The sequence below is a fragment of the Lytechinus pictus genome, chromosome 11 (genome assembly GCF_037042905.1).
Source record: "Lytechinus pictus isolate F3 Inbred chromosome 11, Lp3.0, whole genome shotgun sequence".
In the NCBI taxonomy this organism is placed as follows: Eukaryota; Metazoa; Echinodermata; class Echinoidea; order Temnopleuroida; family Toxopneustidae; genus Lytechinus; species Lytechinus pictus.
Genome location: NC_087255.1, coordinates 16856798 through 16883989, shown reverse-complemented (window position 1 = coordinate 16883989; position 27192 = coordinate 16856798). Strand labels below are relative to the sequence as shown.

General features: G+C 35.2%; 1 protein-coding gene across 1 annotated transcript in view; it reads right to left on the bottom strand.

The window, feature by feature from the left end:
• LOC129271871 (receptor-type tyrosine-protein phosphatase S-like) overlaps nucleotides 1–27192 on the bottom strand; it is a 94403-nt gene that overhangs the window by 38926 nt on the left and 28285 nt on the right. The window contains exons 11-22 of the mRNA XM_064107036.1: nucleotides 25758–25871; nucleotides 23969–24109; nucleotides 21904–22017; nucleotides 18510–18623; nucleotides 16381–16509; nucleotides 14931–15044; nucleotides 11837–11965; nucleotides 11278–11595; nucleotides 8075–8392; nucleotides 6219–6515; nucleotides 3454–3597; nucleotides 1896–2051 (exon numbers count right to left, since the gene is read on the bottom strand). Of these exons, the coding sequence (XP_063963106.1) occupies nucleotides 1896–2051; nucleotides 3454–3597; nucleotides 6219–6515; nucleotides 8075–8392; nucleotides 11278–11595; nucleotides 11837–11965; nucleotides 14931–15044; nucleotides 16381–16509; nucleotides 18510–18623; nucleotides 21904–22017; nucleotides 23969–24109; nucleotides 25758–25871 (2088 nt within the window). The remainder of the gene's footprint in view (nucleotides 1–1895; nucleotides 2052–3453; nucleotides 3598–6218; nucleotides 6516–8074; nucleotides 8393–11277; nucleotides 11596–11836; nucleotides 11966–14930; nucleotides 15045–16380; nucleotides 16510–18509; nucleotides 18624–21903; nucleotides 22018–23968; nucleotides 24110–25757; nucleotides 25872–27192) is intronic.

The following is a 27192-nucleotide window of genomic DNA, read 5'->3' as shown; positions in this document are numbered from 1 at the left end:
CCCCATTATCCTCATGATCACACAAGAGGTATTACCCAAGGATCATTTGTACCAAGTGTAAACATAATTGCTGCAGAAATAAAGAAATGAGAGCAGTTTGAACAAAAAATGAACTTTTGACCCATAGATGACCTTTGACCTATCATCCTCAACAACACACGTGTGGTATTCCCCAAGGATCATTCATACCATGTGTGAACGTACATGTAACTGATGCAGAAAAAAAGAAATGAGAGCAAGTTATACAAGAACTTCTAAAAAGGATGGACATTGAGTTCATATCAATTGACCTTCTGACCCTTTGATGACCCATGGCCCATTATCCTTAACAACACACATATGTTATTTCCCAAGTGTGATCAAAATTGATGCAGATATAAAAGAAATGAGAGAAAGTTGAACAAGCACTTCTAAAAAGGATGAACATGACATACCATTTGACCTTTTGATCCCTACATGACCTTTAACCTTATAGTTCTCATGGGCTTACATGTGGTATTACCCAAGGATATGTGGATATTACCCAAGGATATATTTGTGTATGTGTCAAGGGATGTATCAAGTACAATGTATGAACATAATTGATGAAGAAATAAACATTTTTGTAACAGACCAAAAGACCAAACAAAATGAGAGCAATTTGAACAAAAACTTGGCCTTTTGACCAATATATGACCTACATGTACTATATGGCCCATCTTCCTCAACAACACTTGAAGTATTACCCAAGGATCATAATAATTATGTACCAAGTATGAACACAATTGATGCAGAAATAAACATTTTTTTTACAGACCAAAAGACTAACAGATCAACAAGAATGGTGATCACTAGGTCTTTTTGTTCAGGTGAGACATCAACAGGAAGTGTGATCACTACATGTAGGTCTCTGCCGAACCTCGTTCAGACGAACCAAAATATCAGAATTTCACTAGTCGTGCGTAAAGTCATATAACAGTTTTATGAAACACCAACCATACCAGAGGAGTGAAAATACACGACTGCAATATCCATTCAAATATAGTCTCCCCTAAGAACTGGTGCAGTAGCTTTATCAAGCTAGGGGTAGTATTCTGAGGCAATTTTATCTTTAAAATATTTTATTTTATCTCTTAAATTGAAATTGGTATTCTGAGATGACATTTTATCTCTGAGATAAATTTGAAATTTGAAATTTTATCTGCGATAAAATTGTATATTGCATATCTTAAGATGATACACAAGAGAGCAGTGCTTGCGCAGATATATCCATCGTGTATAGTCACTGTAACGTGGATAATGTGCTTGCGGCAATGGGGCTATTTTATCTCCACGACGTTCATTTAAGCAATATTTCTAGGTGAATTGGCTCTAAATGTTGAAATGAAAATGAAGGAAAATTATATAGTTATTGAGAATAACACCTTAAAATAATTCTTGTAGAATTAGGAATTTTTTCATAAGACTTTTCTTGACTAATATTGTCTTTGAAATGATGCTTGTAATGATGCAATATTGACATCAACAAAAAGATGAGAGTATCATCATTTAAAAAAAAGAAATCTCTGTGAAGGCGCGCCAGCGGAATTGGTAATCATTGGTTGAATGAGATGAGAGAGCTATAAAATCGTGTTTCTCATTGGACATTGCTTCAAAAATAGATGTGTCTTACAGGGATAAATGAAGATAAAATTGTTCTCAGTATACCAATTCGGAGAGATTTTAAGGGTAATTCATCTCACTGATTTTAATTCAGATAAAATTATAATTTTATATGAGATAAAATGGATCTCAGAATACCATCCCAGGGTAATTATGCTGAATATTTTTTTTGGCAGAGTATTATTGGTTTACAAGCAAGTATGATTATAAGTATCAAAATTGGATACACTACATTGTACATAAGCAATACAAACCAGCTTCTAAGGTCCTAAACTCTGGAGAAGGCAGAGAAAAGTCACTTTGAATGAACCCTTCATCTGAAAATAGATTCACTGCCTGTACACGGATCGTGTAGAATGTATATGGTGTAAGGCCTTTAAAAGTATATCTGGTTTCAGGTACAGGTAGAGCTGGAACAGAAAATTCAAAAGAAGTAGATTTTTTTTAAATGATGACATAATTTGATTATATGTTTTATTCATCATCGTTCAAACTTCAGAAAAGTACTTGGATGTCTAAAGTGGAAGAAATTGTAACACACTACATGTAGCTATCCAGTATTTAGGGAATATTGGATAGCCTTGAGTGGGATGCGAAGAAACATTACGAGCTGAAGAACAATATTGGATTCGTCTTCGACTCATCCAATATTGTTCTTCAGCGAGTAACAATATTTCTACGCATCCCACGAAAATTGGTCATCCAATATTATTATTATTATTTAGATACCCCCACAAAGCTAAACATAAGGTACGTAATGAGCAAAAAGCAAAAAAAGATTGTTTTTAGTAACCATCATTTAAATCCTGTAAAATCCTGTCAATCATGAGCATGGCGCCTGAGTATCACAGTAATAAAATAAAGATGCGCGATCGTATAGTGCAAGCGCATTTGAATACAATAAATTGACGCTCATTACCACACCTGGCAATACGCAATGCAATTTCATTGTGACGTAACAATAGCTTCATGCGCCCAATCATTTATTAACCAATGATAATCTTGTGGGCGGGGCAAAATATTAATTTCGTCCAATATTGAAAATAGGCATATACGTTAAAAATCAGTTTGAATATTTTGTCTCTTTGAAACAACCTCGCAAGACGTCAAAAATATCTGCGCCTCTAAAACCATACCTCTAAATAATAATAAGTTTTAGTGGATAAAGATTAACACATTAAGAGACACAATCACTTCAAATGTTCCTGGAAAGCAAAGTTTCACCCATATTTTACTGTTTTAACCCCATGATTTCTAGGCCCGGGGGGGGGGGGGGGGGGGTGGGAGGCCTCAGAGGCTTCCCCTCAACATTTTGCACAATATTTTTGTAAAGTGTTATGAGATGTCACTCAGATACATGTATGTTAGGCACTATATGTGCGATACTGAGTTTTACAGAATGTACATGTAACAAATGAATTTTATCCTTAAGAATAATTGTTTCACACCAGGTGCTATCCACTATTGAATCCCCTGATGTGGTCTAGAGCTACATAAGAGTTATTGTTCATTTGTTCTAAAAAATAAGGGTTCATTTTCCTGAAGGGGCTTAATAATGTCAATAAAACCAATAACAAAAATCTGTTACTCAAGTTTGTGGGATAATTATCATAAAATGGCTTCGTTGCAAGGCATGATTACTCCTCTTTACCATGTGTCATATATTATGCTAATGTAATCATGGAATGCGCAGTCATACTAAATGTAATATTGAACATTCTGTTGTTCCCAATTGAAATAAAGATGGGCTAGAGATTGAATGATATTCATGTGCTGAACTGCTAAAGTCCACATATGAAAAAAGAAACTCACATGTAATATCACCACCTTTGGTTGGTGTAGCTGTCAATATATAATAATCGATGGGTCCATTTTTTGTAACTGGCTCATCCCATTCAACAAATACCTGCCGTGCTTGTTCATCACTGGTTCTCACAGTACGTGGTTGAGAGGGTTCTAAAATGAAATCACAAGTAAACATTGGTGTCAAGTTACAGGATTATTATTAAATGTTGTTTCATTTTCCAAAAAAAGTCACAGAAACTATTTTATGGATCTAATACGCATAGTCAAAATAAAAAGAAAACATATATACACATAATAATAGCAGGTGCATATAGAGAAGAATCTGGTTTTAACATAAATCAACCTAATCAGAAATATTACTGAAGGTGATTACTCTAACCCTCTCACAAAAGCTATGGGAGGAACACATTTAATAGTAACACCGATGATGTCTTTACTGCACAACCAATGTGCGTACCAAGTCTCTTCAGCATTGGGTAAAAAATGAAGCAGAAGCAGGCCTGCCAAAATTTGAAAATGAAAAAAAAAAGAGTCCCAATCACATGGCACAAATTTTTCTGCTCAATGTCAGGTGCGTCTCCCTCACTTTTTGATAAATACATGTTTAGCACTCAGTTAGATAAATTTAAACATTGAAAAATTACAAGTGTTGAACAAGAGTGTCACTAAGGCGAGCACAAAATACGCCCGTCTGTAACATGGAAAATGGAGTTATTAGTCAAGCAAGAAAAGTGGAAGGTGGCTCCTTCACATTTAACCTTATGGCCTCAAAATCAATAGAATTGCTAGGATCTATGCTAGTATCATACACACCAAATTATATGAGCCTAGGTTAAGTTAAACTGAAGTAATCGCATTTACAAGGACTGCAGAAGGGTAAGATAAAAACATGTCAGTGTGACCTTGACCTTTGACCTCAAAATCAATAGGCTTTCTGGGATCTATCATACCCACCAAATTATATGAGCCTAGGTTAAGTTAAACTAAAGTTATCGCGTTGAAAAGGACTACAGAAGGGTAAGATGAAAATATGTCACTATGATCTTTACCTTTGACCTTTTGACCTCAAAATCAAATCCTGGGATCCACGCTAGTATCAAATACACCAAATTATATGAGCCTTGGTTAAGTTAAACTAAAGTTAACACGTTTATAAGGACTTCAGAAGGGTAAGATGAAAACATGTCAGTGTGACCTTGACCTCAAAATCAATAGGTTTCCTGCGATCCATGCTAGTATCATACAGACCAAATTATATGAGCCTAGGTTAAGTTAAAATTATCATGTTTACAAGGACTGCAGAAGGGCAAGATGAAAATATGTCACTGTGACCTTGACCTTTGACCTTTTGACCTCAAAATCAATAGACTTCCTAGGATCCATGCTGTAGTGTCCATTCAAAGATACCATACATAATGAAGTGTAAAGTGGATAGCTAAGTTCACTTCACAACGTGTTGTAGTAGCAGCAACAACTATAGTTTATGATTGTTTACTTGAGTTTAGACTAATTACCCCTTCAAGGTCAAAGCAAAGTCACAGCTAAAACAAGACCGTTCGAAGGTACATCATCCTAGGTCGATCCTGAGTTTTCTTTGTTTTTTAATACAAAATTCACACACAGTTGTTGAATATATGCTACAAACTAGCACCGATTCTGAGATACTTCCAAGTATTAAAAGGAAGCGAACTTTAGAATACGCCTCCTCTGTGGTTATTGTGACGTGGTATATGCTGACACGGTCTTAACATCTGCGATGGCTGGCATCCATGCGTGCATGATTATAACCCGTTGGAAACTGAGCTTGCATATATACAGGCTGGAGTCAATCGGTAAAATGTGTTATAGCAAATTCCTTAACCCTTATTAAACTGGGGGGGGGGTCAACTTGACCCCCCTCAACAAATTTTGTCACTACGCCGTCGCACAATTTTTTTTTACTGCGCCGCTCACTGACTTTTTACTTTCAAGTCATCTTTTGAGACCAAATTTGCGACGCCCAGGTACGCAATTTTAAAATTACGCAACGTTTTGTAAGTGCATGTCACACCAGAAATTGCTCAAAAACGTGATTCCGTGTAAAAAGTCAATGCAAATTGTGTTTTTCGACCAAATATCATAAATGTATGATAATTTTTAGTTTTGTTGGTTTAAATGGATTTATTTTATGCTATTTATGATCGCAAAAGGGTCCTCGACAAAGTTCATCGGGAAAAACAATAAAAAACAAAGGTTTGAAAAAAACAAAGAAATACATAAGAATAAAAAAAAACAATAAAATACATAAGAAATTAATTACATTTTTGCTATTGTTTTGTAGATATTTGTTAGAAATGTAATATTTGATACTCCCACCAAAAATTAGCATTCTACTAACTATATAAATTGAGTTAAAGGCAAATACATACTGTACACAAAAAACAAATTTATGGCAAATTTCATATGCTTATTTGCATAATTAATTAATAAAAAATATTTAAAATTTTTTTTTGAAAATTTTACTACACACTCTTGTAGTTTAAATCCAGCTCTACGCGCTTGCAAATTTTCGTGGCAATTGTGCAATCAGCGGCCGAGATCTGAGAGGGAGGGGGGGGGGTCAAATTGACCTCCCCCAGTATATACTGGTCCGAAATAGCCCAGTTAAGATAGGGTGAAGTCTCCAACGGGTAATAATGAAAATACATGCCCAAGCTTTTCACTAATACAGACACGAAATTACAAAAAACAAGAGAGAATATAGTAATCGAAATTCAAGATAGTGATCATACTTCCAGCTAGGGTGTCCACAGGATTAAACACCAGAGGCTCACTCCTTCCGACAAGATTCACACAGGTCAGCTGGAATGTGTAAGTGGCATAGGGTGTCAGGTTTATCACATCACTTGGTGATGTACCACCCACATCTTGCTCTCCTGTCCCATTAGTTGCTTCATTCTTTACTTGGTATGTGTACGTGGCTGTACAGTTAATGTCATCATCATTGCCTTGAATAGTGAAGTCCCACAAAAGAGTAACTTGTGTGGAGAGAATATCCGTAATGTTTGGATTAGCAAGTTCGGGCACCTCTGTGAAAGTGAATAAAAGCAAACAGGTGATAGAAAAGTGATATAACACATAATTTAAAACCCCCACTCCCCCCCCAAAAAAAAAACGTGCAATACCTATATATAGAGCACTTGATATACATATAATATTTCCAAGCTACCCTGATCAGGTGCTAGAGCATTCAAAGAATACCTTCAAGCTGGGACCTCATTTGCTACACCTGGCTGGAGAGTGGCAGATATAGATACATGTAAACATATTGCTCAAGGATGCAAGTGCTGTGGTAGGATTTGAACCCCAGACCTTGTGGTTCAAAGACTGGAGACCTATCCGCTGAGCAAAATTACCTTTTCGATAAGATAGTAATTGACTGGTATAGCTCAATGTAGATAAATGCCTTGCCAAGGATGTTGAGTGCTAAAGTGGGATTTGAACCCCAGACCTTTTGGTTCAAAAGTTTGGAGACTTATCCACTGAGCAACACCACCTCTTTTAATAATGAAAATAACAATTGACTGGAATACATACAACGATGAGAAAGAGGAATGTGATCACACAGGGATTCCATCAGTGACTTAGAACCAATGCACAAGTTCTTTTCTCTTTCCGTAGCTATAACATTCCTAAACTGCATTTTGTAGAGTTGTGTACCAGCTGAAAGTGGTTTCATACATAAAGTTTATATTGGCCCTAATGACCATCCAAGTAGATTTTGGTGTCATTTTTACCCCTCACAAACAATATGTTAAGACACATTATCATGGTGCACCCTATCGGTGTCACAGCAAATGAATGCATTGGCCTGGGTAATAATAAATCTTTGAAGTGCTTAATTACGATATATCAAGTGCTACATAAAAAACAGGATATTATTAGCATATCGTCATTGTATCCCAACCATGCAGAAATGAAAATAATCATAATAGAGGATCATAGCTATTAAGCACATTATATAGCTTACATGTTTGCAGCAAATCAAGACTCTTTCCTAACCTTGTTATGTTATATGCAGCTTTTTAATACAGAAAGAAATATAAAACATGGTGGGGCTTGACCCGCAAACCTTACTAGTTACTTTCTGAATCTGCTAAACCAAGAAATCTATCATGATATGCATAAATAACAGACACAATCAATCATGAGGAAGAAAGTTAAAGGTAAAAGAAAGTAGTTGCAGCAAACAATCATTTCATGAGAAAGTCTTTAAATCAAGGTTAATTGTCACCATATTATCATAGATCTAGATCTGGTACGATAACGTAAATTTATCTTTGTGATATCATGACATCTTAGCTCAAACCGACAATTCTGATGATCACTAACACAGAAAAGCATATGTGGGACAGTGTATTAATATTGCTTGGAAGAATACCCGACATTTGAAGGAATTTCATACTTATTTTGCTATTTTTTCAGCAATTACACACTTTCTCTCTGAGCCATTTGGCACATATTTTTGATTTATAGATACAAATAATTGGGTGGTAATTCTATTGGAGCCTGTTCGAACTCAGTTTGAGATCATTACCACAACTGGCATATATCTTTAGAATGTTGACACTGAACCAAAGCACTCTACCTTGAACAAAGATGGTAAAATCAGCCCTGTCCGTCTCATTGCCCTCTGCATCCAGGGCCAAGCATGTATAAATTCCATTATCAGTTCGGACAATTTCAGATATCTCAAGTACGCTGAAGAAATACGTCCCTCCTATCCCCTCTCCACTGCCGGGTTTAATGCTTGCCCTGTTCGTTCCATTCTCTAGTCTCGTTCCATTCCGCTCCCATGCGATGCTTGCCTCACTACTGGAGAACACGGTACAGTTGAGACTTGCTGTTTGGTTGAGTTGGATGCGATCTTCAAGTTTGCTGAGTTCAAGGTCAATTTGCCCGTGTACTGTAAGAGGCAGAACAGATAATAATGACTGAATAATAATAATAATAATAATTTGATAATAACAATAATAACAATGATAATAATAATGGTAAGTATAATTATAATAATGATAATACAATTATAATAAAAATAATAACAATAAGATTACTTTTCACAACACAGCCACCATATTACTCTTAGATTTGATAGCAACTCCTACTGCCTACACTACAAAGTGTAATAATTATTAATATTACACATACATGTACAAGCCACTTTTTCAATACAATACACTTTTTTATGACACTTTTTCAGCTGAGCCCGCACTATTCGATCGCCATAGAATTTTGAGATCACGATACCAGTGAAACCTTTGACCTACTTTATAATTCCGTCAAGCGAATTTGAGAGAGTCAAAAGGGGCCTAAGCTTTCGATCCTAGCGGAATCTTCGTCGGAGGCAAAAAGACAAACATACAGTATAAAGTGGAACAAACATAATATAGACCATAGACATGCAACAGCAACACTAGAAACAAGGAGACAAAAAGGGCATTAGAGAGTTGTGATGACCAATCAGGTTAGAGAAGGGGATGAAAGCAAAGGAGTAGGCAGACACAAAGGGAAGTCAGTGTAAGTAAGGCCAGTAAAAGACCCTAAGCTGTGAGGGATCAAGACAATTGGGCAGGCAACATCAAACAGGATCTGAAACAGTGATAGGGGGTGTGAGGAAGAGATGAATAACAAGAGAATTAGTGAGAGGTGGGTCAAACAGGTTACAAAGAAAGGCATAATAAACTGATGCATAAGAGTGGGTGAAAAAAGGGAAAGAAAGGGGAACAACTGATAGTGTGCAAAAGACATATAAGTATAAATGATAAAAGCAAAAAAAAAACATACACATATATATAAATATATAGTGTAACTAGTATTGTAAATTCGCTAGGGGTGAGGGGAAAAACCCATAATGCTATATAGTAGAAATAAGACAAGTATATATGAAAAGGGAGAAGCATATTGCCTAAAAGGGTAGAGTAAATATAGAAGCCGAGGTTGTATGAGAGAGGGGAAATGTATATGAAGAAACTACAGCATACATGTAACTAAACAAAATGAATATGTAGTAAATCCAAAAGAGGTGAGTGGAGAAAAAATATATTAAAAAAAAAATATATATATATATTACATCGCCTGAATGTGGAAAGCAAAAATTGGAGCTGAGCCTGTATGAGATATGGGAGGAATGTAGAGGAAGAAACTATAATATAACTAATCTAAAATAGGTGAGGGGAAATAATACATAGAAAGTGGATAGAAAAGACTAATCAGTCATTCCCCTCTTGGATGTTCAGGCCATGAGGTTGGGTGGTGCGAAGTCGTCTCATCCAGAACTTCTCTCTGCTAGTATGGACTGAGTCAGGACAGGTACCTAAAGATTCAATGCCCTGTAGCATCATGTCAGTGATGGAGTGGTTGGGAAGGTTAAAATGGCGGCCAACTGGAGTGTCCAGCTTTGCTGTGTTGACGGTGGATCTGTGCCCGTAGAATCGTTTCTTGAGTGTGGCCTTGGTTTCCCCTATGTATTGTACCCTACAAACTCTACAAGTGATGAGATATACAACATTAGTGGTAATGCATGTGATGTTGCCCTTAGTTTGGTGAGAAAGTCTGGTAAAGTTGCTGGTGAAAGTGTCGCCCTCGTGAATGTGTATTTCAAATATGATGCACCTGTTGCTGGTACATTTGAAGGTGCCATGCTGTATGGGAGAAGAATGGTTAGTGAGGGAGGACACTTCAGCACGAACAATGAGGTCCCTGAGATTGGGTGGGCGTTGGTATGCTAGGAGAGGAGTACCGGGAACGGCCTGTTGGAGACGATCAGAAGTGTGTAAAATGTGGTGGTTATCACACAGGATTTTACGGAGAGGGGGTAGATTGGGATGGAAGGCGGTCACGAGCGGTATTCTGTCAGTAGTCTCCTTGTCACTTTGTGGTTTGAGAACTTCAGATCTGGGGAGAGAACAAACTTTGTTAATTGCCAATTGGACTGGCGAATTTGATTCTTGAGTGTGGTCTTGGTTTCCCCTATGTATTGTACCCTACAAACTCTACAAGTGATGACAAGTACCTGTCATATAAAACAAATAATGAATGCTCTTTTCATTTGTGCAATGGACAGAATAATTCATTTGGAGAAAGATGAAGTAAATGATCCATTCAACTTGGCTATGTCTTGATGAATGGATCATTTAATCTTTCATCTCATGAAGTATTCTGTCTATTGCACTAATGAACATGCATTATTTGCATAATATTCAACTCAGTGAAGCCATGTTCAAACTCTAGGGCACTAATAGCGGGTGCAATGAGCAATGCAACACCACTGATACTATGTGATGTCATAAAGAGCTACATGTACATGTAGGTTGCATTTCAATGATGCTTTTTTTTGGGGGGGGGGGGGTCAAACTGAATGAAATTGTGTTGTCATGGAAAGTGGTTTGTATGTTTTATAATAACTGTATTGACTCATGCCACATTCATACTGATGAATGTAATATATCTGATATATCATTCAAGTGCATCCAATATTATGTAATTTTCATTATTATTGTTTGTTCATTTTCTTTTGAAGGAAGGGGTACAGTGATTCCTCTCAGCATGCCAACTACTCCCATCAATAATATGTATACAAATATTGACTGTTCATGAGGAACATGCGAAAATCATCATTGCCGAGCTGCTTATCATATCAGGTCTCGGTCGAGGGACGGTAGAAGGGTCGGTGTGACAAAGCCCTCGGGCAGAGCCGCATTGCATTCCCATTGAGACTCTACATGTAGATACAAACTTGCCTTCTCATAGCAGTCAATATATAGTATATATACTACAAATATATCTACTTACCAATGACATCAACTTCAATGGGTTCACTAGAGTTCTCAAACTGGCTTCCTGCCGTCACGGCAGTGCAGACGTAGAACCCTGAATCCTCTGCGCTGGCATTCCGGATGGTGATGTTGTACATTCCCATATCAGGGTTTTGGTTTACCAAGTACCTTGGGTTGGAATCGTTTGGGAGTTCCACATCATCTCTGTTCCACGTGACCTTCTCCAGGTCATCACCAGCGAGGTTGACCTGACATGCAAGCGTGAAGACATCATATTCCGATATAGTATTATTAGGAAGCTCTGGAGTCAAACTAGCTGTGACACTGACATCCTCTGCAAGAACAAAAGAATCACCATTAGGAACAATCAGGTTACGTGCAGGACATGTATGATGTACAGCATCTTCTGGAAGTGTAAGTCAACAAATCTTCCAGCTTAAAGGAAGAGTACACTATATGGATCTTCATACAGATGGCTACAGGAATTAATTAACTTTTTCCATTTTCCTCAGGTCATTATACATGCTAAAAACATCTTTGATTCTACCTCGCCTCTTTACAACGAAAGCACTTACTTTTATCACAAGCTGCCATATCAAATGCCGGTTCACAAGTGCAGCTTCCGTCGACATTACTGCAGTTAGCTCCATCTACACATGTACAGCTCTCCATACAGTAATCTCCAAATGTACCAGGAGGACAAACTGAAATAGATGCATTCATTAAGAATAAATAAATAATAGTATTGCCGTATGATATGCACTCTATTTATCTTTGCAACTGAAATCATTTCAATGCCATTACAGAATATCATACCAGAATAAAGTACAAATACTATCTATCCAATAAATCACTCTGTCCAGATCATTAGTATTAATGAGTCAGAAAAAACTTTACTTAACTCTCAACTCATCAATCTTATGAAAAAATATATCATGAATACACAAGTATTATATGTACAGTGTATCTATTCAAGTCCGGAAAAAGTATCTTCTCAATAAAATCATACAATTTTTATGTGATATGTGTTCATGCTTGGATAATCCGGTATTACTGGCTGTGATGGTAAATATTGATTTGCGCAAATGTATAGCATATATGTAACTGCAATTTCATGATTCCACAGGTAAATGAAGATAATCCTTCAAGAGTTGCTGTAAAATTTGCTGCAAAAAAAACAACAACTTGACAATTGTTTAATCGACTCAAGTTCATTTATTGAGAGGGGGTTCGCAATGATGCATATTGCATCTCATGTAGGATTATGACATCATTGGAATCTGGGTTGGTATTCTGGACTACTGTCATAACTTCTGTCATAAATTTTGTAATTTCTCTCCGAGATATGACACCTTAATGATTGTCACAAATCGGTATTCTGAACATTGTCTTTTCCCTGTCATATCTCTCTAAGTTCCAACCCATTTTTTCGGAAGCAAACCAATCAAAATCATTGTTAGTTCCCAGTGGGAGCCCTTTTAACCAATATGAAGGTCCGGTGGCAGGCAGGGCATATCCCCAATACAGTAGCTGGCATCGCGCAACTACGCGTGTATTGATGCGCGTAACTGCAAAGAGAGACAGGGAGCTGTGAAGGATTTTACAAGAGAAGTAGGAAAAGAAAAACAGAGAAATAAAGGAAGAATTCATAATCATGTAGGGCCTCACTAATTGAAGCATGGAAACATATTTTGAGAATAGTCATGGATGATGAGTGAAACTAATATTCCAATATAATCTAAATGATATAACTATATGCTTGACATTTAGTCGGCAGGGTTTCGGGATATTTGGTATAAAAGATATGACAAAATTTATGACTGCTATCCCCCCTGTCATAAATTTTGTCAAATCTTTTGCTTCTAAATCGGGATTATGCGCATTTTAGAGCCGCATATTTTTGGTGCGCGCAAAAGAGAAGAGACAAAATTTATGACAATTTTTGTGACAAAAGTTATGAAATCCACCAGAATTCCGATTTTGTCATATCTCTGAGAAAAAGATAAAATATGGAGAAAAGACAATGTTCAGAATACTGCCCTTGAATTCATTATTTTTACAGCCATACAGTCATGAGTACCTTACTTTGGGGCAAATCAAAACTTCCATCACAACAAAGAATACCTCCTGACTATCCAAGTGTAGAAATATATTGCATTAACATGGTATCATATTATTTGAGAGGAAATACTTTTTCATGCAATAGATAACAGTGTTGTATTAACGATATGTTTTTCCAATGAATTTGCAATTTTTTTTTTTTTTGACTCACTCTGTATTAACATATTAGTATTACTCTTAGGAAGCAATATATGTTTAGAAGATACTGCGCGTATCTAACAGCAAGTTTAATATGCTCTTTGCATTTTAATATAAGAAAAAAATTACTTGGAAAGGATAAGAATAAAAAAATTATTAGTACAATGTACCCATCTTTTTAATAGAAAAAGCACTCTACTTTTAGAAAAGGATCAAGGTTTGTTATTAAACTGGTGCTGCTTATTATTTGGCGTGGAATCAAGCATAATATGGTTACAGGAAGTTTATCAAGCATTTGACTTTCAATAGACATTTCACAAATTCATTCTTAAAGACAAGAATGACAGCAATCAAAGCGGTCTAAATATGCAGAGATAGAATTTGTTTTTCGACAATGAAAAAAAAAAATCCCCAGCGCAATCTTTTCCCAACTACTTTAGACTGCAACATGTATAATAGACTAGAGATGAAAACGCAGTACTAAAATTGGGTATATCACTGAGCGGCTAATGCCTACAAAAACGTTACCAATTTTAGATTCACCAAGTTTTCTGTTGAGTGTTGCAAACTCTCACAAATGTTTATTTGAAATTGCAATATCAAAGTGCACTGCAAACCACTTCAAAGCTGGAGAAATATATTCGCAAATGTTTGAGACAAATTTTTTATCAGTGGATTGATTTTATCAGGAGCCATGTTTTGAATGTTTGCAAAATGGTAGCAATTGTTTGCAGAAAAATAGATTCACAAACAAATTTTGAACATGTTCAAAGCTTTTTTTGTGACAAGAAAAAACAGTTAGCAACAATGGAAACTATTTACAAACTTTTTTTTTGCAACCTCTACATGTAGTCTTACATACCTTTGTAACCTTCTGCAAACCCTGGCAAAATCTCAAATTTGCTATGTGCGCAAACCTTTGCGGCTCGGTGAGATACCCCTTTAACAGATTACTAGTATAGGTAAGGACACTGTGGATAAATTGAATCGGCCCATAATGCAGATTGCAGCATGTTCCCACTCTCAATCCATAGACCTTATGCATCGTCATCATCTCATCGCCATCTTAGAGGCTGTAGCCATTGCCTTGCATGTGTTGGTGATCTGTAGTTGGCGCATCTCTGACAACTCCATTTACATGTATTCCTATATCCTCTGAGGGAGGGCGCTATGAGATAATGAAGTCTCATGCATAAGGTCTATACATACAAATGCTGCAACCACATCTCCAGTCATTCAAGACATTCACAGTCTGAACAAACCCGTAGCAATGTTGCACAAGGCAAAAAACTAACAGGGAAATATTCTTGATTCTGTTTCTATTTCTGTCAAAAATATTTTTCATCTCCAATAATTATCCATGCAATCATATAAACCAATTCAAGACATCTTATTTGCAAGTTTACATACTATTTTCACAATACGTTCCATTGTAGCCAGGAGCACAAGTGCAGTTGAAAAAGTTTGTGCCATCAAAGCAAGTTCCTCCATTCTCACAAGTTGTTGGATAGCATTCACGAATATCTAAATGTTTGACAAAATAGCATATATGCACATATAACAAGCAAGAAATGTATCATAAATATGACCACATCTTAATACCTCAACAACTTGTCTGCAATAACTTTGTATAATTTGGTTTCACAATCTACAATAAATTCTTGAAAGGAAGGGATATGGTCACCATGCTTGAAATATTCACATCTCATTTTTTTATGACAAATTTTTCACCCCTAAATTCATAGAAATTTACGTGCATGTAATTTAATGGAAGACCAACGAGCTGTTATTATTCATGACACTTAAAGAAAATGTCAAATTTCACTTTTGCAGACAAACGTTCAGATTTGTTAGATATGGTCACATATCGGAGCAAATCAATTATTGTATTAAAAAAGTTCTTATGATGCTTTTATTAGCTCCTGTTAGCAGTTACATTTCTAATAATCTTTGTAAATGTCATTCAAATATCATTCAATCTTGGAAAGCTTTCCAATAAACAAGCCTCTATAGGTAAACAATAAAGAGGAAGTGTTAATAAGATTGAAGAGAACACCTAGATAACAAAAAAAATTAAAGTTCTGAAACTCTGATTTCTTCAATAATTTTTAGGGCAAAGGGGGATAATCAGCATGAAACCATGGCGTTCTAATGCAAAATGGTAAAATTACTATAAAAATTAATCTGAGAACATAAACACATACATGAGTATTAAAGATTGGGGAAAAATGCTTCTAAAAAAATGAAAGAATTTTATGAAACAAATTTAAATGAAATATATGAACCCAAAATATATATTTTTGAAAAGTCTTTCAACTTCATGCCACATGAGCAGCAGAAATACAATTTTCAATACATGTATAATGTTATCAAGGGTGTTTCTAATCTTTGTGTTTTACATTATGCATTGGTTATTAAGCATTGTGTGTAATCACTGGAGGACTATTAAAATTCAGTGATAAATACCGATTGTGTAGTGAATGTTTAAGAGTTGTGCAATATGTACATGTACATGTATCTACCACTAATATGTGATATTGAAATGAATGATAACAAAGAGTTCTTGAAAATCATAATGAGATCTTTTAAAATACAAAATAACAGAAAGAAAAATAATAAAATGAGTTTCTTTCATATAAACACTCAACACTGATGACTGTAAATTTGTTTCTTAGCTCTGTCTATAAGATTGCTGTGATATTTAGAAGAAAAAAAATATTTAAACTTTATGAGTAACAAAAAAAAAAGAATTGTCATTTTAAACATCTATTGAAAGTGGAATTTTCTTTTTTTAGGGAAGGGGGGGGGGGGATGTGGAGGGGGTGGTATTTGTAATATTTTTGGTGTAATTTGTACAAACCCTCTGAGCAGTTTTGCCCCATCCATCCAGGCCGACAGTGACATGTGTACGTTGCATCACCTTCATTCATTAAATGGTTCGTACAGTTCACAGCATTGACACAAGGGTCGGGTTCACATGCATTAATATCTTCAGGTCAAATCAAATCAACATCACAGAACAAAAGAAAATGAATTAAAACATGAGCAAAAAGCATGCAAACTAAAATGTTAAATGCCCCACTATCCCAATGCAAGCAAGTTTTTCTTCATTTTTTTTTCATTCTAGGGCTCCATAATTCATTAAGCTTGGTTAATACTAGCTGAGCGTTATAATAAAAATATACTTGATTCTACATTTCAAATTTTAACAGGTCATGTACGACTAGGGAAATTGTTGTGCAATGCCAGAAGAAAATATATATGATTCTAAATCTAAATCTACCTCTAAAATTGAAGCAACGTGCCAATGTGCATAATAATAATCCTGACTATATACAGAGGCTCTAAAACAATATGACCTAGTGATACGCACAACACATAGGCCTGTTGTTAATGATTAATTTCAGTGACCTTGTAAATGACTAATTTCATAACTTGATCAAAACTAAAATGGAAAAAATATTCTATGTTTTAAAACTAATTTCACTGGATAATATAACAAAAAATTACTTTTTTAACAATTGAAGAGTCAGGCAGCAAAAGAGAGCCACAAAGCATTTAACTTGCACAAATTTCAATTGTTATATTAGGCATGCTAATAAAACAACATCTTTTTTTAAATTTATGATTCATTATATTTTGGCACACTTTTAGGCTTTAGCACAGCAGCTTAAAAAGAATTGTATTGAGTTGGGAGTATCATTAAAAAGCAATTATCAAAAGGTTTCCAACAACTAGACACAGTAGTGGACCGTGACCCGAAGGAAACAAATGATTGGAGGGGCACTGTATTCTTTGTGAATAATGCTGTGCCCCTCCATTGCTTTGTCTCCTCCGGGTCACGGTCCGCCACTGACTAGACACCAAAAAGAAACACAGGGGGATCCTGGCATCCATAAAGGTAATATTTGTAATCATGCAAACATTATTAACAACATAATAATTACATGTATTTCAGGAGTGAAAATCAAAGTAATCCTGCACATACTACATGTACATGTGATAAAGTTGAGAAAAATAAAGCAAATCAAATACTCATGCTCCAAAACAATAAATAAAAAGCATGCATGGGTAAAATATAGTTATTTGTATGTGTATTCTATTTTCAATACGATTGTCTTGGAGACCATTTCATGAACGTTGCCATTATCTGACTGTTATCAGACATCTTTGCTTCTCAGCCAATCAAATCCAAGGAAAGTTGCCAGAGCGGACAACCTGGGGAGTGTTTCATGAAGGACTTGTCGGACGTTTCATCCGACAAGTCTTATCTTATACGACAGTTACCATAGTAACACTGCCTCACAGCCAATCAGAATCAAGGAAAGTTGTCAGATCTGACGACTTGTCGGACAAAAATCTTGATGAAACACTCCCCTGACAGACAAACAATTATTGATGAAACATTCCCTGGATGCCAAAGCGCCATTTCCACGTGGCTAACCAAATGTTTTGCAAAGGTTGTGCAAGGATGCGAACGTCAAAAATTGGCAATTGGCAAAGTCGAACATTTGAGACTTGTCGGATAAAATGACCGATAAGCCCTTTCATGAAATGCTCCCCAGTACTTGTTTGGTCCTATGGTTGCAAACCCTATCAATACAGTGACTATCAGCAGGTACTATGAATGTAGTCTGCAGGCACAGACTTTGGTTTTTATTATTTTTATAGTGCAATAATGCAGAGTCTGAAGTAGTGAGACTAGATTCATTATATGCAGCTGCCTCTATTTGACACAGACAGAGTTTGGCACTGAGTCTTCACTCCAGACATGGTACAACTGTTAAAGAGTCAAATATGAGTATGTGCTTGCAGGCTACTATGGTTGTAATAAGGTTGATGTATAGAACTGTCAAGATGGTCACTCGTTCATCACTGACAAAATGAACGGACTCTCTTCGTTGCTTGTGCAAGAGTGTCTTTGGGTGTTCTTTATAAGGAGTGCATTCGCAAGGTGTAAATTCAACAAAAAGGCTTGAGCTATGTTACCAGTGTCACAGAGAGTTCCATTGAATCCTTCTGCACATGAACAGTTGTATCCATTGACCAGGTCATTGCAGGTTGCACCATTCACGCATGGATTGCTGGCACATTCATTAATATCTGGGTAAAAACAACAAAACATAATAAAAATATTCATTTCAACTTTGCTTTCACTTTGTAATATCTGCACAACAAGAACAACAACAAGGAAAACAGTAGTTCATGTACTCTCATTTACAATAAAGATAAACACAAAATTGATGACAATAACATTTTAACATGAACCATAAACAAAGATGATGAAGGTGATGGTGATGATTAGGATGATGATGATAAAGCTGATAATGGCGAAGATGAAGATGATGGTGATTGGGAAGAAGATGATGGTGATTAGGATGGCGATGATGATGGTGATGATGATGGCGATTGTTATATGGAGGAGGGTGGTGAGCATGATGATTGCGATGAAAATGATGTTGTTTATTTTCTAAACTTGGATGACCCTCAATTCTCTATTTCCATGAAGGTCTCATGCTCTGATCAAAAAGCTAACCTGGGTAGAGAGAGGCAAAATAGGATTAGAACAGTTGAAAAAGGGAGAAAATGCAAATCTGGGGAAAATACATATAGAAGGCAAAGAAATTAGCTGCCAATTACCAAAATTAGGAATGATAATGAATTCATTTTGCACGACAAAATTTTAATAATTAAAATACATTCATATTTTGCACACAAATGGCTTAAACCCACAAAAGAGTTTAGATGACGTACACCTGAAATTTAGAGTACAAACAGCCAATGCAGAAACAGAAAAGAAATGACAGAAAACCACAGAGATGATTAAAACATCTCCTTCATTTGTGAATTTGATTCAAGAACACATAATCTGGGATTATTTTTTTTTACAATACATGACAGCAGGACCAAAGACATCTGAAGAATAAAGACTTGCACACAAATAAAATTTCATGAAACAAATGTTAAAATATTTAACAAAGAATTTGTAACAATGATTTTAATCTGTTGAAGGCAGTTTGATTTGAAAAGATTACACATTTTCCATAGACCCTAAACTGCATTATCTAGGGAATGGGACCCAAATGGGGAAGAAGTCAAATAACATGTGAATTTTGGTAGTCATTCAATGATGTCTAGAGATAATTAATAATAACAAAAAAAAAGCAAAAATAAACCCCATCACAGTGCGTCCTAGAAAAAAAGGAACCAGGATTCCCATGTCTTTATAATTCAAAGGCAAATAAATTATGATATTTCAGTTATATAATCATATAATTCCATTATTCTTCTTTATTTTGATACCTAATATGAGACGAACACTTCACGCATTAATGAGCAAGACAAGTTTGACATTTTAATGTAAAATCCACATTGCGCAGTAAGATTGGACAAGATTGGTTCATGATACGACAACCTTGCACATTTGACGATTGGCTTATTAGTATTTCTTTTGTATTCTTTGTCAAGCTTCTCTCACTGATCCCTGAAATGAGAGTGGATTCAGATTGACACGTACATGTAAGTTTCTGTGCAAATCGTTACTGACATGCCTCAATATTTTGTAATCTGCCATCCGTGAACGATTTTCTAAGCTGTTGGTTTCAAATGAAAGATGCAATTCAACTCTTGCCATGAGTATCAAATTTATAGTAAAAACAAATTTAATTTGTGAAATCTTTCTCTTAAAACAAGTTTCTTCTTTTGTGGGACGCACTGTATAAGACAGCTATGCTATAGTGATTGAAAAAAGGCAGGGATAGCAGAATATACCATAGATTGACCAAGATTTTCACAATCATAACCCTCCCCATTAATACACACATAATTACATGCCACTATCTGACGTTGATACTAAAAGAAGCAGAAAAGTGACACCTCTATAAAAATTTTATAAAAACCTATCAAAATGTATCAGATTTTAATAAGATTTTTGATTTTTACTTCTGTAATATCCCTTGCATACTGTTCATCATGTTGCCATTTATGAGTAGGTTTTAATTTTAATTGCTCATAATCAACAAAAACATGAGATGTATCACAAACTATTACAATTATAAATACTTCAGTGCAATATCATGTATTGCATTTTTCTAAAGATAAAATAGCTATGGGATTCGTAGTATACACTGTACAGAGTACATTATAAGAGGGAATCTTGTAAATTTTAAAATTCCTTATGAGATGGCATTTTGCAAATAAATCATCAAAGTAAAACTTCAATAGTGTAATTTGCTATACATGTATGTGTATCCCACTTTTATCCTTTTTATAATGAAAATTAATTAATTTGGTTGGAAATTCCTCTTCACATTAAAATAAATATCACCATAAGAAAGCAAGGGTTCTTTCAGAGATGCTGCATGTTTTTTTTCACAATATACACAGTACTTCAAAGAAGGAAGTATAAATCATTCTACCAGCAATGACAGTAAAAAAAACCCAGCAAATGAACCACAAAATTTTGAGAAAAAAATTCAGACAAGTTCATGTTCATAAATACCTTGTTCTCCATTTCCCAACGCGAAATTTAAAAAAGTAACACATTCAACATGGTTGAATTGCAACCGAAGATATTCAGCAACCGAATAACAATATATTAACAAAACTCATACTGATAATGTAATATAATGATCCAGGACCTCTCAAAAGCAACATGTCTTTTTGCATGTACATGAGGCCCTATAATATATCAGCAATGCAGTATACACATACATGTACTTAATGATAGCATTTTAATACAAAGAAAGGTAAAATCATTTGAATAAGAATAGAACGGAAATAGAAAAAAGTTTGTAATCATTATTAAAAAGAAATGTTTTAAAGGAATATATTAAGACCCCTTGATAGATTTTGCACTGGTGTCCTTTTCATAGAAATGCTACTCAGCGTCTTTTACAGTGACTTTTCCCCCACATTCCCATTGTTTTCTCTTTGCTGATATGGGCGGGTTAGTAAGGAAAGGAAACTGAGTGGGTATTCAGTTGAAAGACACAGCTCTGTGTTAAAGTTCCCAAACAGAAATCACAAAGACATACATGTACAAGACAAGACAAGACCAGATAGTTATCTGAAAGTTATTCCTTGAAACAAGGAAAGACTGCTTGTATACCATACAACCCAATGAAGGATAAAAATTAAGAAATCGTAATATAAAGTAAGAAAAAAGCATGATCTCACAACCACACAAAAAACGCAACTAAAACAGAGTCATTTGATTGATTGATTCAATGATTGTTTGAAACACAATAAACATTTTCTTCTGAGATGATACAAAGCAGCAGATATTAAAGAAGGTGGAAACAGTTGAAAGGCAGAGCTTGGTTTGGGGATGCTGTAAAGTATAAAAGCAATTGTTATGTTAAAACTGACACATCTTCTTTACCAGTTTCACAGTTCATTCCTTCATATCCTTCGAGACAACTACATTCGTAACCATTAACCATGTCTGTACAGGTTCCTTCATTCATGCAGGGAGTCGGATTGCATTCATTAATTTCTAGAAAAATAAAATACATGTATAATCAATAATATTTGACTTTTAAAAAAAGGAAGTTTGACATACTTTGATACAAACAATCCAGCATAATCTGCTTTAATACATGTAAGTAACATTTCTACAGTGATTAATGATTTGATGATAAATCATTATTTTAAAAATTCAACACACGCTTATAAACTTATTTCACGATTGAAGTGAATGTTAAAGTATGATAATAGCATATGAATTTACACATTGGATATTTACAGAAAAACACACACAAAAAAAGTAGAATAACAATTAAACACCATCTAGAAGAATGCAAATGGTTAGATTAATTTAAGAGAAGTATTAAAATTTATATATAAAAAAGGAGAAAGATAAACACATGTAGAAAGGCAGGTCATAATAAAGGGGTGATAACATGGCTTTTCAAGGACAGCAGGGGCCGCGGAAGGGGGGGGGGGGGTTGGGGCTTTTTTCCAAAACCGTGTAAAAAAAACGTAAAAATGACCATATGATTGTGATTTTTTGCATGGTCAGCCCCCCCCCTCCCACTTTGAAAACTGTTCCGCGGCCCCTGTACAGTATGTGTTCTTTCTATGGACCAGGAAAACCTTCAGAAAAATATGAATTGTTTCAGTTAGAAGCTGCAAAGGATATTTCATATGACAAAACAAAAGTGGCACAAAGAGGAGAGAAATATGACCACCCTCAAGAAGACAATAGCAACAAAGGATTGATGACAGAATACGAAACATTACAAACAAACCCAAAAAGCATAAAACATTTTGAGCCAAATAAGAAATAGACATTGAATTACTGTTTTTAAAGATGCCTTAAGCAAAAAAAAGCCCATGATGCAGAAAGAATATTCAAGACAAATATTAGCCATTAGAGAGTTGTAAAAAAGAAATATTTTAAATAAAACATACATGTATACTTTACATGTATATCACAATTATATTAATGTATTGGTGGAAATCATGGTAATTGTTTTGTGTATGCTATGATGGGGTTAGTAAGAAAAAGTTAATGAAAGTGGAATTCAAGTTGACAGATGCAACTATAGTTTTGTTAAATTCCTAAGAAAAACTTGTACAGACAGGTAAGACCAAACAAGACAGTAATCAGAAAGATATTTCTTGAAACCTTGTAAAAACACATACCATACCAAAAATTCCAAGCAGAGTAAAGATTTACTAGGGACAGGACAAACGCCCACACAATACAACAAAGCAGTAATGGAAAAGACCAATAACTAGAAATAACAAGTGGAATGCCTCTAGCAGTCTCGCCTGCATTTAATATAGTAGCAGAGCTGGCTTTGGAAACAATCAATATTCACAAAACCGCCATTCGTATGAAAATAAAATACTATGTTCATTGACCCTAAATGACCTTTGACATGTGACTTTATACTCGTGCAAGACAATTAGTGATACATGATTACCCTTAATATGACTTTATGTCAATTTTTAGATCCATGAACTTTCAAAGTTATGATGGCAATTCAACAAATACCCCCAATATGGCCAAAGTTCTTTGACCGTAAATGACCTATGACCATGGTCATGTGGCCTCACAGCTATGCAGAACTTTCACTGATACTTGATTACTCTTCTGTCTATGTTTCATGAACTAAATCCACTAACTTTAAAAGTTATGACATTTAAAAAACTAAACAGCTTAAGATTTCAATGTTGACGACGCTGCCGTCGACGTCAGAAAATCGGCGCCATTAGTCTTGCGCTGCTCTGCAGGCAAGGCAATTAGAGACATAACTTTATAATGCATTCCTTTCATATAGTGGGATCAGTAAGTAAAAGTGAACACAAATGTTACACATTACCAAATGGCAGAGAGAAACAGAAAGGAAGGAAATAGGAAAAAAATGAGGACTGCATCGCATAACACAAAATTAATTAAAGTGCACCCAACACCAATATCAAACATGTTTGTTGGATACCATCACAAGTTTTCATATCAGACTGATCAAGCTGATATCCAGGGATACAGGTGCAAATGAAGCTACCAACATTGTTCATGCACATGCCATTTGTTGCATCACAAGGGAAATCATCTCCTGTTAAACCACACTCATTAATATCTAGAAAGTAATTGAAAATGAGAGGTATGAAAATAAAGACATCCAAAGGTATATATGATTGATGTTTTTTGTCATAAATACTGCATTCTCAAAATACATGTGTGTTTAAAAAAGAGCCAGAGAGTATGTAGATTAATGTATTTGAGGAAACACAATTCAAGGCCAAGGGATGTTAATATCTGTAACTAACTCTATATACGTGATTAGCACGGGTATACAAGTATTTTCTGATTTAAAAAAAATCAATGTTATTCACTCAAAATTGTAAATTATTTATTCAAAGATTTACTTTCATTCACCGATAAATATACTCAAGTGATAAAACATGACACATTTTATTCTTTAAGGAGATTAATCATGAAAAATGTGTGGGATATGATACATGTACCTGATATTTACAAACATTCTTGTAAAGATTATTCACAATTTAGAATATGAAATTAACAAAGAAAAGAGGAACAAGTATTCATAATGTATAAATTAATGCAGTTAAACAAATTGTGTTCCATAAACAAGTTTCTAATTGCGACCTGAATGCATCATTTTACAATAACCTTTTAATGAAACTGGGCAGAGCACTCCCCAGTTCTTTAATACTGGACCTATATAGGCCTATTTCAATCTTCATTTCTGGGGAGTGTTTCACAAAGACTTTAATCTGATTTAATGTTATGATTAGGTGACAACAGAAGTGAAGGCAGAAAAAGAACTTAAATTATATTAAATTTATTTGGAGCTCATTTTGGATCCAGCTACCCCGCCAACTACACAATCTCAGGCAAGTTACAGCGCTCTCCGCTGGTCGCACTTGTTTGCTGGTTGCGGAGTTAGGAGTCATAAGAGAGTCTTGCATGTAAACATTAACGTTGACCTGAAAATGACCTTTGACCTTACCATGTGACCTCCGACTGCAGCCTAACTGCAGGTCCCCTAAGTCCATCTACCATCCAAGTTTGGTTGAAAAGTGACTTACGGTGGCGAAGTTAAGTGTCATAAGAGTCTTGTATGTAAACTTTAACGTTGACCTGAAAATGACCTCTGACCTTACCATGTGACCTCCAACTGCAGCCTAACATGCAGGTCCCCCGAGTCCATCTACCATCCAAGTTTGGTTGAAAAGTGACTTACGGTGGCGGAGTTTAGTGTCATAAGAGAGACTTGCATGTAAACTTTAACGTTGACCTGAAAATGACCTTTGACCTTACCATGTCGGACAACGGACGACATTTGGATCCCTAAGTCTCGCCTTCACCTCTGGTAGGCGAGACAAAAATGGAGTTCCTGTTGAAAGAGGATATTCTACTTTTGTCACGTTCTATTAAAGCAAAACTCATAAAGACAGGTAATACCAAACAAGACAGTAATCAGAAAGATATTCCTTGAAACCGTGTAAAAACATATGCCATACCAGAAAATCCCAAGCAATTAAGTCTAGAACAAGAATAATGACAAACTAAAACACATAGCAGGACAAACCCACACACAAATGCAACAACTGATACAAAACAATGACAGAAAGACCAATAAAAACATGAATCTATGAGACAATGATTCCCCAAAATAGTGATAAGAACACTGAACTTCCTTTTCATACTCAAAAATAAATATGAAATACAATAATAAGCTGAAATCAGAGGAATTTCAATACCAGTTTCACAGTTCACTCCTGTATATCCAGATTCACAGTTACAGGTGTACTTATTAACCATGTCTTGACAGGTCCCTTTATTCATGCAGGGGTTGGAACTACACTCATTGATATCTAGAAAGCAAAAAAAAAAAAAGTCCAAAACCTGCAGAAACCACAGTAAAATCCATGTGAATTGATGTAATTCATCAGCAGTAAATCTTACCATTGGGGACAATAGTAACCTTGTATTCTTTGCTAAGCTTCTCTCACTGATGAGAGTGGATTCAGATTTACACGTACGTGTAAGTTTCTGCACAAATCATTTCTGATATGTCTCAATATTTATTGCTTGTAATCTGCCATGTGTGAACTATTTGCTAAGCTGTTGGTATAGATGAGATTCCACTCTTGCCATGAGTATCAAATTTATAGTAAAAACATATCTAATAATTGTGGAATCTATGTCTTAAAATGGATTTCTTTTTTGTGGGATGCACTGTATAAGACAGCTATGCTAGAGTGGTTGAAAAAAGGCAGAGATGAAGAAGAAATGTACCATAGATTGACCAAGATATTGATCAATATAACCCTCCACATTAATACACACATAGTTACATGTACATGCCACTATCTGAAGTTGATGCTAAAAGAAGCAGAAAAATGAAACCTCTAAATAAAAAGTTTTACAAAAATCCATCAAAATGTATCAGATTTGAATAAGATTTTTACTTCTGTAATATCCCTTGCATACTGTTCATCATCTTGCCATTTTTGAGCAGGTTTAAATTTCAATTGAATTTCAATTAAATTTCAATTGCTCATAATCAACAAAAATACTTTAAAGGGAATGAGATGTATCACAAACTGACAATTAACACTGCAGTGCAATATCATGTATTGCATTTTTTTCTAAAGATGAAAATAGCAACTTAGTTTGTAATCATTATTAAAAAGAAATGTTTTAATGGAATATATTAAGACCCCTTGATAGATTTTGCACTGGTGTCCCTTTCATAGAAATGCTACTCAGCGTCTTTTACAGTGGCTTTTCCCCACATTCCCATTGTTTTCTCTTTGCTGATATGGGCGGGTAAGTAAGGAAAGCAAGCCGAGTGGGTATTCAGTTGACAGACACAGCTCTGTGTTAAAGTTCCCAAACAGAAATCACAAAGTCATACATGTAAAAGACACGATCAGATAGTTATCAGAAAGTTATTCCTTGAAACCTTGAAAGACTGCTTTAACCCAATGAAGGATAAAATTTAAGAAATGGCAATATAAAGTGAGGAAAAATGATGATCTCACAACCACACAAAAAACACAACTACAACAGAATCCTTTGATATTCATTAATTGTTTGAAACACACTATACAGTTTATTCTGAGATGATACAAAGCAGCAGATAAAAAGGTGGAAACAGCTACATGAAGAAGGCAGAACTTGAGTTGAGGA